General features: G+C 36.5%; 1 protein-coding gene across 5 annotated transcripts in view; it reads right to left on the bottom strand.

The window, feature by feature from the left end:
- Positions 1-20,369, bottom strand: part of pdlim7 (PDZ and LIM domain 7) — a 45,719-nt gene that overhangs the window by 16,629 nt on the left and 8,721 nt on the right. For 2 of the 5 annotated variants that reach the window (XM_051860884.1, XM_051860885.1), the window contains exons 3-7: positions 15,533-15,684; positions 9,531-9,561; positions 2,953-2,969; positions 2,453-2,491; positions 805-959 (exon numbers count right to left, since the gene is read on the bottom strand). In XM_051860884.1, coding sequence (XP_051716844.1) covers positions 805-959; positions 2,453-2,491; positions 2,953-2,969; positions 9,531-9,561; positions 15,533-15,684 — 394 coding nt within the window. Of the gene's footprint in view, positions 1-804; positions 960-2,452; positions 2,492-2,952; positions 2,970-7,588; positions 7,783-9,530; positions 9,562-15,532; positions 15,685-20,369 lie in introns of all 5 variants that reach the window. The other 3 variants (XM_051860886.1, XM_051860887.1, XM_051860888.1) reach the window with 3 other exon arrangements.

The following is a 20,369-nucleotide window of genomic DNA, read 5'->3' as shown; positions in this document are numbered from 1 at the left end:
ATATGTCTTCAGTAGCTTTCTGGGCATTGAAAGTGTTAATTGTCTTGCTGGCAATGCAGGCCTCACTGAGCCATCAGATTTTATCAAAAAATATCTTAATTTGTGTTCCGAAGATGAACAAAGGTCTTACATGTGAGGAACGACATGAGGGTGAGTAATTAACAACAGAATTTTCATTTTTGGGTGAACTAACCCTTTAAGTTTTGTTTGATGTTTGCTATGTTGAGGAAGTGTACTTTCTTGGAGTAGATAAAATAAAAAGGGAGTTCATATATCTGATTGCTTGTATTCAGAAAAAAATGTAGCAATGTGAACTAATATTGAAAACTGAGAATGCAACGCATCATGATGTATTGTGGAATCGAATCGTTGACTTGATTCAAATCGATTCGTGAGACCAGTGACGATTCACACCCCTATTGTGCACTGCAGTAAATACACAGTGCAATTAGTGCAATTACTTTGACAGCTTAATTAGTTTATAATTGAGTAGTTTTTTAGCATTTCAATGCTAAAAAAAATAAAATACAAATATTTTGTCAGGCGGTTGGATCTCGTGATATACCACAACGTGAATAATTTTATATCATGATTAAAGATTGCGGTCATAACTCCCACCCCTACTTAGGAATGTCTTTTTCCACATTACTTCACAAAATACTGACTCCCTGAGAAATGATCTTTCCAAAGAAACCCACTGACACAAATAAGCTTAGATGCTGAAAAGCCCAAAATGAGAAACACAACTGCTCTGAGAGGAGTCTACGGCGTTGACAGGCTGTGGTCTGAATGTGTCTGACTTACTGAAGTCAGTGCCTGTGAGCTGGGCCAGAATTCGGAAAGAGCGAGACTGGGTGGTGCCGGTGCGCGGCTGCCAATCCTCCGTATCCTCGATCAGTCTCTTCTTACTGCGATCGTTGGGGATGAAGCAGGCCATGTTTTCCACCCGCAGACCGTGCCTGGAGACATGAGCCCTTCGTGACCTCTCTCATTCACCACAGCAGCACAGCACACCACAAAAAATCCGCAAATGGTTTCACATAATGCGTGCAGCACAAGAAGAGACGACTAGAACAAACACAGCGAGGGAATGTGCTGTACATGAAGATCTAAAAAAATAAAATAAATAAATAAATAAAAAAAATCTTTTTTTTTGTGTTGTTTGTTTTGTGGTGCATGAATTCCCTTTCCTTAACCAAAGTTTCTGACAAAATAGAGTAGTTAATACAGTTATTGTTGCTACAACACCGAGTTACCACAAACCTATTAGAGTAACTATATTTGTATGGTACAGAAACTATGATTAGCATTGTAAAATTTAGTAAGGTATGTTTTAGTGCCAGGGTTTTCAACCAGGGGTCCCTTAAAAGGACAGTTCACCCAAAAATGAAAATTCTGCTATCAAATACGCACTCACAGTCATTCCAAACCCATAAGACTTTCATTCATTTTCCAAACACAATGTTTATATAGTGAGTAAAAGCCTAAATAAAATCTGTCTCTTCAGAAGTCATGGATTAAACCTCTCGATTCATATGGATTTTTTTACAGTCTCTTAATGAACGCTTTGAAGCGTCAGAGTTTTAGGTGAATAGAATTTCAATGGAGGTACAGAAATCTCTCCAATTTCATTAAAATATCTTCATTTGTGTTTTGAAGATGAATGAAAGTCTTATTGATTTAGAACAACGTCAGGGTGAGAAATTATGACAATTTTCATTATTGGGTGAACCCTTTAAGGCTTTTGATGGGGTCAATGGAGAAGATTAAGCTATAGATTTTTTAAAAGTGTATTTATTTTATTTAACAATTAATGTTTATTTTATAATTTGCATTATTAATAGTAATTCATTTTAATATTTTAATTATTTTATTAATTTATTATTAATTTCGTAATGTTAATAGTGCTTCATAGTGCTTACACTATGAATATTTGTGGCTTTGGATAGAAGCATCTGCTAAATGCAAGAGTCTTAATGAAAGTTATTGAAAATATTATTAACCAGTTTATTATTTAATTACATAATGTGGTGTTAATGTTAATATTATGAAAGTTATAACAAAAAAAAAAAAATACTGGAGACTGTGGGTTGGCTGAGAGTCTGGTGGGACAGTCTGTAATGGTTGAAAGCCCTGTTTTTCACACATCAGATTCATAACTACATGCACACAAAATAATAAATCAAAACACCCACGAAATGTGATTTCAGTTCAGGCTCCACATCATTGCTTCATGCTCTAATGAAGTCACTCAGAGAGTGCACGACTACATTTGCTAATAGTTTCAAATGACCCAGCTAAAGTGCCGCGTTTCAATACAGTTCAACTACTGAGTGAAAAAGCAATGAAACATGGTCTGATGTCGTCAAAAGCAAGAGTTTATTAGTGAGGTCAGCGGCAGGTCTATGTTCTTTCAGCTAGTGCATTAGAGCCACAAGCATTCAGCACTTACTTCCCCTCAGGGTACAACTCCTCATAGAAGGCTTCTCCTCTAATGAACGGGAGAGTGAAGGAAGACAGAAAAAACAGGATGGAGGAAAAAAGGAAAAGGAGCACAAATAACAATCGAGAGGAAGAGTGGGAGCAGAACAAAGAAGAACACAACAGTGTCCATTAAAGCAGGCTGATGTTAGGCCGAGTGAATGGAGGCTGTCCGCTGATCTCCACCACTATGCTGGGAAATATCAACGCTAGAATAAAGCTGTACATTTACAATCCCTTAGTGAATAATTACAGAGCAAGACGACAGCTTATGTGAGAAATCTGCCTTCTCCTAAAGCCAATACTGCAACAATGCAGGCTTGGGAAAAGGGAAAGATAAATTAAATTTAGGGGAAAAAAATATATGAAAACGGAGAGAGGCAGAGCCACAGGGCTGGGATTTGATAGCCAAAAACAATAATTGCACACATTTCTCAGAGCAGGAGGGAAATAAGGAAAGGCATTACTAACTTGTCAAGAACTTCCATCTGTGGAATGACAAAGGAGATAAAAAGAGAAGGAGACAAAAAATTGTTTAGAAATAAATCACACAGAAACGCAGAGCAGAATAAACAGCATTTAGAAAGACATGCAGAGAAAAACAAAGCAAATTGTGGGTTTCTAGTGGTGTAAAGAATCACAGCGTGCTTTAAGTAACAACAGAAAACTTGAAAACATGAGCTGTACCTCCTATTAAATTAGTTAAAAGATTATGTTCTATAACTATAAAATGTGCATTTATTATTAAAAATATCCCTAAACCTTTAGCCAAACATGACAACCACTAGATCTAACGGACACTGAATCTGGCTTTATACCATAAAACCAACATTACCCTAAATACATGGTTCCTAAAATTCTGACCAAAGATTTATGATTCTTCCAGTCGTTTGTGACAACTGGATAAAATCATTTTATAGAGATTTCAATTTCTAGCCAATGAATCATTAAGTATTTTTAAGTTGAGCAAGTAAAAACATCTATTCATTTTATTTAAAAAAAAAATAAAAAATAAAATAAAAATCATGAAAAAGCTATGAATTACTATTTTAATAACTTACTCAACTATCTAGGCCTGAGAATTTTAAAAATACTACAAACAGTACTACAAGAAAAATACAGTCAAACCAAAAATTATTCAGACACTAGATATTTTTTAATATTGTTTTTACTAGTGGGTGCAGGACACTATAGTTAATTTATGTAAGTGAGGATAGCAAAATAAAGTAAACTGTGACATATTATACCCAAAAATTCTTCATACAGTGGACTACCAGTAAAATTGATAAAAAATTGTGACCAAAAATTATTCAGACACGTTGACCTGACCATGTTTGCTTAAGTGTTATCTGACATAATTAAGATTATTTTTTTCTGACACAGTTTAACTCTGAGATCTTGCCATATTTTATTAGTATTTTTTTTAAACTATAGTGAATAAACTGTAATAGTGAATGAAATGTTCAAGGTGTCTGAATAACTTTGGTTTGACTGTACATATAAACTATAACTTCTCAGCAAGCAGTCTCTTATGCTCAACATAGCTACATTTATTTGATAAAAAATACAATGAAAACAGTAATATTGTGAATTATAATTACAATTTAAAATATTGTTTTTGTTTAAATATTTGAAAATAGTAATTTATTCCTGTGATGACGAATCTGAGGTTTTTTTAGCATCATTACTCCAGTCTTCATTGTCACATGATTATTCAGAAATTATTCTCATATGCTGATTTGCTGCTCAAGAAACATTTCTTATTATTATCAATGTTGAAAACAGCTGTGCTGCTTCTGTGATACATTTAGATAGGATTCTTTAGATTGATTAAAAATGGAAATGTTTTGTAATATTATAAAATGTCTTTACTGTTACTTTTGATCAATTTAATAGGTCAGAATATAATACTTTTGATTTGAACGCTTCAGGCATTTTTTTTAATTCTCCAAGTTGGTACCATTCCACAAACACCGCAAGCAATAGTGCCCCTTAGAGTGAACAGTTGTAAAAACAAGCATGTAGGCGTGCGGTGCTGTAAACATGCTCAGAATGCTGACGTGACTGAGGTCTCCATGTTCTCTGGAGATCACACAGTGTTGGATCGCAAACACGCACTCGGAATACTCCAGCAGCCAATCTGATTCACCCTCCTTCCCTCCCACTACACTCCAAAACTCCAATGTTGTCTACTCCGGTTCTTAGCAGCAGAAAATATTCCCACGATCCAACTGAAGATCAAGTCTTTTGAATAAAACAATGAGGACATCCATTTGAATAAAACATCACTTTCATGTAATTTGTTTGTGTGGAAACTTGTGTTAAGGTGGATTCGTACAGAAGCTTTTCCAAGTAAGGCTGTTAAGTAATTCAGCACCGGGGTCGTAACGGCACTTTGAGGGCTCAGCAGATTTTATGGGAGGGTCTCGACTCTATAAACAGCAACAGACAACATCAAGCCCTGGCCTAAAGACAAATTTCAACCTTCTCGACCTGGCCAGATCAACACCTTAGAGCTTCACAAACTCCTTCATGTGTTCATGTTTAAAAAAAACAAAAAAAAACACGATTTTATTGTCTTCGACTCTACCGGACTTGACTGCTAGCATCTGTTGTTTTGATCAGCTTAAATAAAAGCGCTCGTTAAAATGCAGGACCTTGGCGGAAAATAGGTGCAGAACATCCCCGCAAAGGGATGATGAAGAGGTGGAGAGGAAAACAGATGAAGACGGCATGTTCGAGCGCATCCCAGAACAGTCTGGTCACCGGGGCGGCGATGCAACCGCCTGTTTCAACAGGGAAAACAGACACAGCTGCTTAACGCCACGTTGTTTATTACAAGTACGCACAATAAATCCAGAAAAACACTAAAGACCAGACTCCTGAACTCACTGACCCCAAACCTCACTGTGTGGGAACGCAACACAGAATGTTGACTTAAACTTTCAGAGTAGGCCTGCACGAATAAAATTGTTATCGCAATATGTCAAATCGCGCAGGCTACGTTTTAATTAAATAAATATATGCACTACTACCGTCACCAGAATGTAATATAAAATTAATGTTTTTTTTTTTTAAATACTCTATTTCTTATTTTACAGTACAAATTTTGTTTAATATATTATTTAATAATAATCACAACAAAAAAGTGAAAGAAATGGAGAAGCGTTTTTTTTTTTTTTTTTTTACTTTTTTGTGTTCACTTTATGGTTACTTAAAGAGGCTTGTTGTAAAGTGTAAACCCAAGTGTGAACAACCAATTTAAATAAATAAATAAATAAATAAAATAATACAAACAATGAAAATGTTAAAGGGATAGTTCACCCAAAAATAAATCAGAGATATATTTAAAAATATCCTAGCTCTTCCAAGCTTTATAAGTAAGGGATAATGTACATCCAGCCGGTTATTATCGCAGAATAAACCCCGACAGGCTGATCAGGACCCTGACGTGAAGCGGAGGGGTCTTACATCAGCCTGAAGGGGTTTATTCTGCGATAACAACTGGCTGGATGTACATGAAATATTGATCTGAGTCGAAATATTTTATTAGCTTTTTAAATGCAAAGCTTCCACAGGGAAAGCAGTTGCTAGCAAGCAGCAAGTTCAAACTAGACGGACATTTAAGAGATACGGTAGAGTCATACCACATATTACACGGCATTTCACCACATAAATAATTATGGGGATAAGAGATATTGATCTGAGATAAAAACGGATTTAAAATCGTACCTGTTTGTTATCTTATAATCCATTACAGTGAACAAAATATGTATGAAACGAGAGAGCGAGTACGCTATACCGGATGACATTAAATAACTACACAAAATATTGATTTGACTGAGATTTAATATTTTATTAGCTCACCAAACACAAAATTTCCATGAGGAAAAACTGTTCCTCGCAAGCTTATAGCGCTGCAGACTTCAGTTACCCAGATGAGCCTGTGTTATCTGTTTTTAGCGGTTGTTATCGGGTAATAACATACCGCTGAATGGCGCGATTGACCAAATCAGAATCAAGTATTCCACAGAGCCATGTAAAAATGGTAGTGAACGACGGAAGTGTTTTGAGGCCCCCAAAAAATGCATTCATCTATCATAAAAATAATCCATATGGCTCCAGGGGGTTAATAAAGGCCTTGCAAAGTGATGCGATGGGTTTTTGTAAGAAAAATATCCATATTTAAAAAACTATAATAACTAGCTACAGGCAGATGGCCATACGCATCGATTAGCGGTGGAAGAGTAACCCCTGCCCCGACGCATGATGTAATGATGAAAGCGGAAGCTCAGAGGATAGAGCAAAACAAAACACCGGTCACGAATTAGAAGTCTAAAAAGAGAAACTTTAAAGAGAAATGTCGGAGGATTTCGATATAAGAGAAGAGGAGCTTGAGTTTGTTGCTCAGCCATATTTGTGTAAACTGTGAGAAGCGTCTAAGATTACGCTACTCCTACATCCTGCGTCATACATCGCGTCAGGGGTTACTCATTTGGTGCAAGACGACTTGCGCAGTGTGCTTACAGGCCTACGGCAAAAGTGTATAAAGTTTGAAATATGGATATTTTTCTTACAAAACCTATCGAATCGCTTCAGAAGGCCTTTATTAACCCCCTGGAGCCATATGGATTATATTTATGATGGATGGATGGATGCATTTATTTTGGGCTTCAAAACACCCCCCCTGTTCACTACCGTTATAATGCTTGGAAAAGCCAGGATATTTTTAAATATATCTCTGATTGGGTTCATCTGAAAGAAGATAGTCATATACACCTAGGATGGCTTGAGGGTCTTCATATTCCAATATATACAGTATCTCAAAAAAAGTAAATATCGTAATGTCAGGGTTTCTTTTTCCAATATCGTGCAGCCCAATTTCCGAGCTAACAACTCACGCTCACCATGAACTCTGGGAGCTGTGGGCGTTCTTACCCATCACTGAGGTATTGCTGCATCATTAGAAACATGCAGCCTTGGGTATGATGAGGCTCATTATTGTGGACTAAGCTCATCAAGCAGGTCCTGTGGCGATCAAAGCCTGCTTTAAAGACAGATTATGAGCCAGAGTCTCAGTCGGAAACCTGGCTGGCTGGTCACCTACCCATTGTGAGGCTGCGGCGTGCTGCTCGGCACCTGCGAGTTGAAGTTAAGCTTGGGGGCGTACGACACTGGCTTGATGATGGGACCTTTGCTGCCATTGCCAAAGGCTGCGGAGAATGGCCGCGCCATCTTGTTTATGGTTGTGCTCGGTGCAAACGAGTACTTGGGCTGACTAGATGCAGGTGTGAGTGAATCCTGAGTGTGGAGAAAGACAGTGCAAAAGCAACACCATGCATGTCAGATCATGCACACACACACACACACACACATACGTACACGTGATTTCATAAACACTAGTGGCCCCACAGGTGAATGCATAATCCCAGATACGGTTTAATAGTTAATCCTCTCCAAATGGGAGGATTAACTGGAGGAAAAAAAAAAAAAAAAGGTATGAATCGTCTTCATATCTTCTCACAGCAAATTATGAGCACAGTGAAAATGGAGAGAGATTGTTTGAGAAGTGTGAACACACCCTGGACCCAAATATTTATCTTGAATTTAGGCCAAGGTCCAGCTTAAAGGACCTCCTTTATTTTGGCTGTACTCTGCACCTGAATGGGTCGAAAGGAAATGTATAACTGTCTGATATGACTAGAATTATAACAGGCACTGTTGCAGAGACCCATGCTATGATCTACTGCAGCCACATGAGGGTGCAATTTCTCCCATTCAAAGGCAGAGTTTTGTTATAGTATGCATTGTGGAAGGACATAAATTAGTTATTAGTTATTAATGCTACGTTTTGTTGTTGTTGTTGTTGTTGTTTTATCTGCCCTGCCAACATTTTCACTGATAAATAACATTATAGACGTTCTTTTGTTAATAATTTTCTAAATAAAATTTCTTTAGAAAGTTTTAAATATACAGTCAAACCAAATATTATTCAGACGTTTTTGAAATTTTTGGTATATTTGTACTAGTGGGTGCAGGAGACTATAGTTCATTTATGTAAGTGAGGATAGCAAAATAAAGTAAACTGTGACATATTATACCCAAAAATTCTTCATACTGTGGACTACCAGTAAAATTGATAAAAATTTGGAACCAAAAATTATTCAGACACTTTGACCTGACCATGTTTTGCTGAAGTGTTATCAGACATAATTAAGATTATTTTTTTCCTGACACAGTTTAACTCTGAGATCTTGTCATATTTTATTACCATTTTATTTATTACCAACTGTATTAATGAATGAAATGTTCAAGATGTCTGAATAAATTTTGGTTTGACTGTAGATGTCATATGTGTGTATGTAAAATATTATAATATAATATAATATAATATAAATTATATATATATATATATATATATATATATATATATATATATATATATATATATATACACACACACACACACACATAATATGAAAATACAAATATAAAATAGTTTATTAGGCTTTTAATTTGCAATTCTAGCTATAATTTATACAGCTATAAAATGTAAGGCAGGTTCATTTACAGCACATGCAAACGGTTTCCTGGGAAAATGTACTTTCAGTCTGGGTTTGTGCACTCTGTGGCAATGCAAATTCAATCAAACCAAAAAGTGCTGAAGGGAAGTTTTAAGCAAGACCAGGCAAATAGACAAACCACCCAAAACTTCCGCAATATAGTGCAACCAGCACATGAAAGCTAACCGAGCCATGAAACTTACATGAGAATGACTTATGAATGAGTTATAAAGTATTACGTATTTGAGTAAATTCACACTAGATGAAAGCTGAAACAAGTATGTGCGTGGAGGTTAACTAAACTAAATTTAACAAAAAATTTATTGTGTGTGTGTGTGTGTGTGTGTGTTCAGTTCTGAAGTATTCAAAGCAGCTGAGAATTTGAGAACAGATCTATATCTGTTTCTTCAGATATCAGGAGCTGGTTGAGTGGTCTTGCGAAAGCTTTGCAGTTCTGTCAGATGAGAAAAAGGGTAACTGTCTTACCTTCTGCTCTCCTCCGGCAGGATGAAAAGCTCTGCAGAGAGAAAATTAGAGAATAAATTCACTTAAGCTAATTCATAAAATTACTAATTTCACTGCAATGTTTAAAATGTTAACTAAGGAGAGTCTAAAAGATGAACAGACAATTGTGCCAAATTCAACAAGTCTCATGGGAATTAAATCAGATCTTTCTGGCTCCAAATTCCATTTTATCAGTCTGAATGGAATGCTGCAGCTGTTTGTGTGAATGAATACCTGATGGTTGTCCAAATGTTTTTTTTTTTTTTTTTTTTTGTTTTTTAATAGACGCATATGACTCAAACCTGTGGAATAGCAACAAATCAGATGTGGGAAAAAAATTCTCAACACTCAACGCTGACATTAAAAACACCTTTCCCAACTCTGTTTTTTTCCTTCTTTTCTTTTGCTCATTCTCTTTACAAAAAAAAAAAAAAAAGACTACCTCTGTACCCACAAAGTACCAAAGTATTACCATTCAATACCATCACGGTACTCAAGATAACCACTGTATTCTGCCCTAAACTGGACTGTCTAGGTAAGTTTGACTAGGCTGGAAAAATTGTTGCATTCCATTAGTGACCTCCCCATGAGTCTGCATTTCCTGTGCCTATACACCACTTCCTGTGACAGTGATGGTGTCCTTTTGCACAGTGGCCTGATTACAGATATCAGCTCAGAGAGCACGACCAGGCTGTTTTACATGAGTGATACGGTCCAGGAAATGAACATCGTCCAGTGCAACTGACAATATATAGAGCACTATATTTCCCATTTTCTATTAAATGCAATATATTTTCCTACATGCAAAACAAGTCACATTAAAAACATGCAAATGTACTATATGCTTTTCTTCAGTTTAAGAAACAATAATTTTATATATATATATATATATACGCAGAAAAGCAACATGAAATAACATCCATTAAACTATTTCCAGACAACCTGTATTACACAATCTAAAACAGTAGTTTAATGAAAACAGCCACTAGCTTTGGGTTAATAGCCTGTGTGGCCTATGTAATGTCAGCTGACAAGTAAACCCGTTTCAGTGGCAAGAGCAAGCTATTACATTTCGACAAAAGATTACGAAGACAAACACATTGAGACAAACCAATTCTGATTCCACATTGAACTTAATGCTTTAAACAAACACTTCACTAACCAAAACACACAGGAAAGGGCAAACTAGGACAACGATTTAAAGCAACAAAGCTAAAAAGAGACTTTGTGTTTCAAAAAACCCTTGAAAACCACAATTGAAGAGGTTGCCCTAACGGCTGTGTAAACCAAAATGACACCACCCTCTGTAATAAAAGTATATCCCAGAGTAAATACAGACATGTTCAGACATTTGTCTTCAAGTATGCCTTTCCATGGGATGCAAACACTGTAATTTATCTGCGATAGACAACGACAGACAGATACACTGACATGTCTGACAACCAAAGCACCCAAAACAATAGTCAAGATACTAGTCATATATCAGCATACTGGGCAAAGGGGTAATTATGAACATTGTTAAACAGATGTTTTCACAGTTGTGTCACAACAAACTCCACAAAAATGTCAAGAAATTACATAATTTAACCATTAGCGATATGACTCATGAGGACACGCCCACTTTCATTCAAACCTCCAAATCAGCTTATTCCGTCCCCCAGCATTCCAAAATTGTGGCCTGTGACAAAGAGCTGTCTGTAGAATTGAATTAGCTAGTCTCTGCATCCAGCAATATTTTATGACAGAACAGAGCTCATTTATTTATGTCCTCCCTCATACCAGGGGACGAATGACAAACAGCTTTCAAATCCAGGTGAATCTCACTAAGAAATGTATGCATCATATTTCACCCTAAAATCCATCCAGACCATTTAAAGGATTAGTTCACTTTAAAATGAAAATTACCCCATGATTTACTCACCCTCAAGCCATCCTAGGTGTATATGACTTTCTTCTTTCTGATGAACACAATCGGAGTTATATTAATATTCACCCTGATGCTCCAAAGCTTTATTATGGCAGTGCACAGAAACCACCTGTTTGTAGCTCGAAAAAATGCATTCATCCATCATAAATGTACTCCTCATGGCTCCGGGGGTTTAATAAAGGTCTTCTGAAGCGAAGTGATGCGTTTGCATAAGAAAAATATCCATATTTAACACATTACAAAGTAAAATAACTAGCTTCCGCCAGACCTCCTTCCATATTCAACGTACGAAGAAAGTGTAATGCCTCTCGCAGTTCAAAGCACTTACGCTACTTCCTACGCCTTCCGTATTCAACTTAAGAAACAAGCGTAAGTGACGTGACGTTTATAATATCAATTTATATATCATCCAAACCGTGTACGCCTATAGTAAGTGCTTATATTCAGACTATTTTAGGCCGAGCAGGACGACAACCGCTGCAGTATAGCCCAGTACCTGCGTGATGTGTCATATACATAAACAGAGAGAATTTGCTACAGCTACAATGTTCTTCCGCAAGATTCATGCAGTTTTGCTTATCAGCTGCTAGAGTGTCAAAAATTACATAGTGTACCTTTAATTACTATATCAAATATACTATATAGAAATTTCTGGGTGAAATATGACCCTGACTGTATCCGAATATATTCAAATATTTCCCTACTATATAGTATTCACAAAACAGTAAGTGAAAAGTCCGCAGATAACCTACTACTTCTGCAGCGATTCTGAAGTGTGCATTCGATGGACACTTTACTATCCCATGAGGCCACAGGAGAGGATTTGAGAATGGCAGTAAAGCGGCAAAGCTGACGCTGGTAGGTCAGAGACAGTAACAACATGGCAGACATAGTATGTACGATTTTCATTCATACTACTAGAGTTGTCAAAGTACCGACTTTGGTACCAATTGGTATTGAAATTTTAAAAATGTGACGCTTTGAGCGCTGTTAAGCAGATTCGTAAACACCTCTGATTGGCCATTGTGTTGACACGCTCATCGGATATGTCTGTGATTGGCTACAATGATCAACGCAAATACAACCGCACAAATGTTTCTAGTAGTAATTTAGTGTTGATATATTTTTAAAATTTTGTGTGCTAAATCACAAAAAACGAGTATCCTGGGGATGATGGAGGGGCACAAGAAGAATCTGGAGGGGCATTGCCCCCCCCAGACCCGGCCCTGATACTATATAGTGCACACTTTTTTAATGGTCGCAAAGTAAATTCAAATTCAAATGTAGTACCTACTCAAACACGATTTCGGACGCAGCGTCAGTCTTGACAGTTTTCATGAGATTTGCCGGTGAAGAGAGACAAACAGTTTTACATATAAATATTGGAATCACGCACATATTGTTTGAGCCGAGCCATGTTTTATCAAGAGAGACACAATTCTCAAGCGCAAATTTTTATCCCTCATCTTCTCTTAAACAGGCCATTACTAACCACTACAAGCGCTTACCTATGTGATGACATATAAACGATTCTCGCACACCTAAAAAAGGAAAACCACATTCATAACTGCGGTTTGGACCATTAAACAGACTCTTCGTCATCTTGTGTTGATCACAGGGACGACTTAATGACAGAGCAGGAAGGAGTGCATCTGTCACTCTGCAGCCAAGCTCCTCTTTTCCCATTACTCATCTCTTAACCACAGACATTACACTCTTTCCACCAGTAGCTCCTATTCTGTCTGAGGGCAGTAAGGTCCATTTCAAACTTTCCTTTTTTGGGCCCTTTTTGCAACTTCCCAAAAGGAGTGCAACATAAGCAATTTCAGAATTATGTCCCAAGGCATTGGAGTTTTCCCATCTCCGTGTTGAGAAGTGAAGGGCAACTCAAGTCACGGAGTTAGCACTCTGTCTCCAGCTTATCTGCTCTACCTTTAGCCCAGGGTCATTCGAGCCATTGGACAGTTTTATTACATGGCGCAAGAAAGAATTATTAGGTTTGTTCTATGCATTTAATACTGGTCTTAAAATCTACTTGCAAAACACAAGAGGCCTGAAGATCTAGAGACCATTTAATTTAGCTTAAATGCCACACAAGGTCCCATACCAAGTTCTCAACACAATTGCTATGGCAACAGACAAAAGACCTTTTCATTTGGAGTCATGTTGCAGCCTAATAGATCTGCACTCTAGACACAATTTTGGGCCAAATTACATAGAATTAGGAACTGTTTAAAAGTCACATTCACATTTTCAAAACAACGGACCAAAATTAAAAGCTCAAATATCACAAGAGCACAAGAGTGACTGCCTAATTTTTATGTGGCCCTGGTTTTGAAGTAAATTTCCAATTGATTTTACATTTATGCATCTGAAAGATGTTTTATCCACCAAGTCTGTGTGTTCCCTGAGATTCAAACCTATGATATTGGCGATGCCACCAACATGCTTTTCAAACTGAGATACATATTATTTTCCATAGGCATTTTAAAATATAAATAAATAATTAAAGAGTTATAAGAACCAAACTAACCAACTCAGAGATAAATCATAACTTTGAGTGAGAGAGAGAAAGAGAGAAAGAGAGAAAGAAAGAAAGAAAGAAAGAAAGAAAGAAAGAACTCAATAGTACAGTATAAAAGTCTTATTAATTTTATGTGCTTATATAATGCATTTATTATTACTTTTCTAATAGTTATATACTTTTAAAGTATTTATTAATATTTTGAATTATTTTTCTAAATTTTAGTAATTTGGTTATGCGCTTTTATCATTTATATACGTTTTTTTTTTATATATATATTTCTATTTAGCTTTAATTTTTTTTTACCGTTTTAGTTTTAGTAATTTTAAGTACTTCATCTTAAACTTATTTTATTTCAGTTTTGATTTTTTTAGTTTTAGTAATTTGGTTATGTGCTTTTGTAATTTTTTGTATTATTTCTATTTAGCTTTAATTATTATTTAAATCAGTTTTAGTTTTAGTAATTTTAAGTACTTCATCTTAAACTTGTTTTGTTTCAATTAGTTGCTAAGCAACATTACTTTTTCATCTAATATTTATATTATTTTATTCCATTTTATTACAGCTTTATTTCAATAAAACATTATTAGTTAATAACAACAATGTATTTCACAATTCTTTTGTACAGAATGTTAAGCTATATATTAAATAATAAAAATCCACAGAAACAGTGCTACACCAATCGTAGCGCTTGTGGTAAGTTTGTCTTAAGATTTGTTATCACTATAAATCAATTTTTGTATGGAGAAAATTAATTGTTATTTTTTTTTAATTAATTTTTACATCTGGAGTCCTGCTGTTGCTGTCTATAGAGATAGGCAGTGGTTTTGGCATCCTTAACAAAACAATGGTAAACCACTATAGATCTTATGCGCCAGAGAAACAAGTGCGCCGACATCTTTATAATATTGTCTTTGAACTTCCGTTTTTGCGGTAGCTCTATATATTTCTGTCTAGCATTGCTGTCAAAGAATAACTAGCTGGTGAAGTGGATTTACCTGTTGTAGAGTTAATGAAAGTTATCATGAGCATTGTAATGTTTAAAGCTGATGTCTTAACAAATGTCAGTAGACCGGGAAGATTTTAAAACGAGCAATTAATTCATTAAAATGTAAGATCGCTGTGAAAATACAAGTCAAAGAAGTCAAAAGACAACGAGCGCAGCGCTGAAAGGGGCGGGGCTACATAAGGTCTATAAACAGACAATTACATTAAATGGAATGCCAAAATACTCTTTTAGGTATCTATTAACTAAAGCAAATGGTGTCCAACTAGTCTTTTTTTCAAAGCCCTTCAAAGCTCTTTAAAGTCATCACAGTTGTAGACATCAGAATGCATTTGTTTAGTTGTTTCTAATGCACCACATGTTGTAAAAATCACCCTCTATCTTTCAAGACTGCAATAAAAGGGTTTAGAGTGATGCATTAACCAGAGAACTCAATTTCCTGTTAAGTCATCCTCTCTCCCTTTATGTGCTACTGAAACTAAAAGACACTGATGCAAGACAGTGAGTAAATGTGCGTGTGTATGTACCTGCTCAGAGTGAGTGTGAGGGAGTCGGTTGCGGCTCTGATCTTGTTCTGTGCCTCCACGTGGGTCATCTCCTCTGCATTGGCCTCCGAGATGGACACCACCCAATCTCCAACACCCACTCCGGCCTGGGCCGCCTTGCCACCTGGAGTCAGCTGAAACAGCCAAAGAGAACAAACATTAGTCACTCCCTGTCTAATGAAGTGTCAGGAGATGACTGTCAGCAAACTCAAAACATTTCAAATCTAAACCAGATTTTAAAATTTTTTTGAAGCAAGTGAGTGGTGCTGAAAACAAACAATACATGGGGTGTTGTGAGTGGTTGCCAGGCTATTCTGGGTGGTTGCTAGGCAGCTGATTAATGGCCAAAGCCATAAGTGCCCACCCCCAAGCCTCAGTGACCTTTCTGGTCTCAACATAGGGCTAATCTAACTACTTCTACAGTATGTAAACCTATTGGAGTTTTTAGCTTGTTTTTTTGTCCGTCAAGTGGAAATCGTAAGTCTTGTAGCTTAGAAAAGAAATAGCACACACACACACACACACACACACACACACACACACACACACACACACCTCAATAAGCAGCATAATGTTAGGTATAATTTCCATCTAGCATGCAGTGTTTTGTTGTTAACAAACAAAAAAAAATATATTAAAAACAATTTTAATAGCTGAAATAAAATAATATACATATATTAGATGAAACTTGGACTAGCCGGAAAAAGGTTGTCTTGGCAAATGGCAACCAACTGAAATAAGTTCAAGAACTAAATTTACTGAATTAAAACCAAAAATTAAATAAATAAATAATAAACAATACATATAAGTAAATATATAAATACAAATAAAAATATAAAACAAATAAAAAAATAAATACTATTTAAAATGTTTTTAAAACCAAAAACTAATAAAAATGACAAAAGAACATAACAAAATGGCTAAAAATGTAATTAAAATAAAAACTAAAATATAAAACTAAAAGCCAAATCAAAATATTAATTGAAACATAATTAGTACATAACTAACACTAAAATAACACTGGTAGCTGGTAGCTTTCTGTCTAAGTTTAATACTTAAGGTAAGCTTATTTAAGTCCCTAACCTAGTATGAACTATAGCAATAGTAATGCCTGTCTTAACACCACTTATATGAATCTCCAAAAGGAATAAACTACAATTTATTTAATATGTAAAAGCTGCTAAATTTATTATAATTTGACCTGGATTCTGAAGATGTCTAAATTTAGGGCTCTGTGCTTTAGTGGGCCACCAGCAATTGAGACGATTAAAATGGGAACATTTCTCTGAACCTGCAAACCTGACCTGTTTTATCAAGCATGTTGTAGCTATTAATCACTCAAGAAAGGAACATTACTTTACAAGCATTCAAAAACACTTTAGTTGCATCAGCTTGAATAAATGACAGGCATTAGATGTAAAAACAAAAGATCATCTAAAAAAAAAGTATATTAGCCAACCACACCTCATGCTGAGCTTTTCACCTATTCAAAACCACGTCAACACTAAAACCACAGTAATGAAAGAAGCAGCACACCTAACTTCCAATCAATCAAACCTTATACACAAGACCAAACACACCTGAGAGGAAGTGAAGTCTACAGCATAGACAAAGAACTCACAATGTAACACTGTTGATAAATCCATCATCATAACAAAAAAAAAAAAAAAAAAAAAAAGCTAGTCTAAAATAATCCAGCACTTTAACGCAGCATTGACTTTTACAGTCTCACTGTGCGGCTCTTTCAGATAAGGCCGACTTGGCAATGAAGCGAGCCACAGCATTTAAATCACTCATAAAAAGGCCCGAGGCGTCGCCCAGAAGGGAAAGTGAAGAGAATGTAGGGAAATATGCAAGTGCCGGTGTTACATGGAAATGAACATCCAAATTTTGAAACATGGAAAATGTTCTACATGCTGTCTGGACTGTGTACAATATGAATAGGGAAATTATGTTCTGTGTGTCATGTCTAGGAACATATGAGTCACATTCATGTGTACATCACTGATTTATGCTAAAGCAGCACATATGTCCCAGATTTAGGCTTATACCTTGTTCATCACTGAAATAGCAAATCCAATATGTGAAACTCCAAGGCTTAGTCAGCCTGTGTCTAATGCCTTCTGGGAAATAAGCAACAGCAACAGTTTCAGATAACTACTGAGCAAAGTGTGAACAACTTGAATGACACACACTGATGATAAAACACACAACCTAGACCCAAGATCCCGGCAAACTGATATGCCATATAAAATTTCTGAACATTCATTCCAAACCATGCGAGCTCCGCCAAGCTTTGGAGGAATTTCTCTGACCTATCCAGTTCAGCAAGATTTCCACTGAAGATGAACATTTATGAGGAAACTTTGCTCAAAATTCCCACAGAAATGATAAATAGGACAGATTCAAGTCCCACCCTAAAGCTAAAAGGTGCACTTTTTTGTGGTCATAAAAATATCTGTTAGCATTCATATTCATTTCGATCATAGTTGTTCAGCTTTTGAATGGCCATTAATGAAGAAAGATGCTTTTTTGAACCAGATGGTGCAGTTACGACATCTACCAGCAGGGTTAACAGGATCATGTGAAACCATGACCTTGTGGACCCAAACAGCACCACCACATTTTGGCCACAAATAAAAGCAACTCAAAATGCAAAATGCTGCACATCATTAACAGCACTTAGTCTGTGTAATAAGATAATAAGACATTTGGTGGTAACACCCTAATGAGATCCAGCTTTTGCTGTTGGCATGTATTTGAATTCAATGCACATGGTCTACCCTCATGTCTATATAAAGCTGTCCCAGAAGTTTTACCATCTGCTCTGGACATTTCAGACTCCCTATCCCTCCATTCTCCAAGTTCTACCACATTTCCTGTCCCTGCTGCCTGCTATTCACTTCAACAAACATTTACAAGTCTTCTTTGCTGAACTGTGAATTGGAATCCGGAGTTGGACAGCACTGGGGGAAGAGAACAAAAGTTATTGTGCTTTGGCCTCGGCCCTCAACAGCCTGTTTGAGACCATGCAAATATTTATGAAACATTAGAAGCATTGTGACGTCATCGGGACATCATGAGGAAATGGCTGGAGTCTGAAAAACAATCCTGCAGAACGTCCTCCCTCAGGTGTAGCGCTTTGGCAAGCGTACAGGAAATAGACCAGACCATGAGAGGTCTTAGAATGTAATTAATTGTAATATTATACTGTAAAAATAAGAGCATTTAGTAATAATATAAGCAGTGTTGGGGAAAGATCCTTTTAAAAGTAATGCACTACAATAGAGTGGTGCAGGGATGACATCAGAATCTGGAAGACTCATTCACCGCTGGTTCCTTCAAGATTTTTCTATGGGGTTTTTCAATGTATGAGTAAAATAAAGCCTATGGTAAACATACTTTGACGCTTTGTTCTACAACGTAAACCGCACACACTCACACCCCAAATCTAGTTACTTACGTTTTAGTTACTTACGTTTTCAAAAATAAACATGACTGCTTCAAAATTCACGTTTGATGAATGGGTGAGTGTAGTTTACGTTGTAGAACAAAACGTCAAAGTATCATCAAATTATGTTTACTACAGGCTGTATGTTACTCACAAAATGAAAAACCCTATTATAAAAAGCCATAGGAAAATTGAGGAAAACAGTGGTGAATTAGTCTTCCGAAAAAAATAAGAATAATGACAAGATTTTTTTTTTCCCCCTCATTTTTGGGTGTACTATCCCTTTAATAGTAAACACAAAGGAAAATAGGCGCGCACACACACACACACACACACACACACACACACACACACACACACACACACACACAAAAAAAAAAAAAAAGGTTGAGAGACAAAAGAGATAGAAAGAAGACAAGGGGAACGTAGATAGTTGGATATGCAGATAAAGCTGATGGACATGGCCACCTGTGTTCCTGGCTCAAGTTCAGAGCCCAGCTGTTCCTTGGCTTGAGTCTGGTGGCAGTAAAGTGCTGCGCTAAGACCTTTTACAAGTCAAAGGGGAAAGAGTAAAGAAACCTTAAACCCTCTGACATCAATGTGCAGGGCGACACAAGAAAATACACTTGTATAAACAGCTAAAAACAAGGACGGCAGCCATATAAGATGTTCAATTAATGATGATGTGGGTCACAATCAACAATAAAAATAGAGTCTTTGACATTTCCTATGTATGTCCTGGATATCTGATGCTAAATAGTCTTTAAATCATGGCCCATTTACAATTTTCTCCCCCAGACAAGCAGCAGCCTATCCTTTTGTCCTTGATGGTGCTGAAAGTTTATGTGGCAACCCTAAAGACCACCCTGTTAAAATACTTGCTGCATTTCACTTTCCATTTCCTTTTGGGGGGATGTAAGACTCTGGGCCTCAGTGCAATTGCGTCAGCTGATACGAGTGAGCCATAAATATCTTGGATGTAAGAGCCAAGCTTTAAACAAAACTGTCTTCAGAGGTCTCCTTGAGCAGCCACTGCCACTCTGGCTAACAAGCCCTCTATAAGCAAACAAGCATACTGACAAACTTGTTAAAATGACTCAGACAAACTCAGATGATTAGGTCAGCAGGCCAGAGACACTGGGAATATGATCAGTACACCAAGAACTAAATGTTTCTCATGAGGAACGTCAAATTTTTATATTGTTAAAGTAATAATTCAGGCAAAAGGGAAAATTCTGTTGTTTATTTACTCCCATGTCATTCCAAAACCATATAGGCCTACTCTTTCCCCACTGTTGCACTGTTGTTAAGTGTGTCCCTTTAAATGCAAATTAGCTGTTGCTCCAGGCCCCCTTTCCAGAGGGCGGA

This window comes from Ctenopharyngodon idella, chromosome 14, assembly GCF_019924925.1.
Source record: "Ctenopharyngodon idella isolate HZGC_01 chromosome 14, HZGC01, whole genome shotgun sequence".
NCBI lineage: Eukaryota > Metazoa > Chordata > Actinopteri > Cypriniformes > Xenocyprididae > Ctenopharyngodon > Ctenopharyngodon idella.
This window is presented reverse-complemented; position numbering and strand designations above follow the sequence as displayed.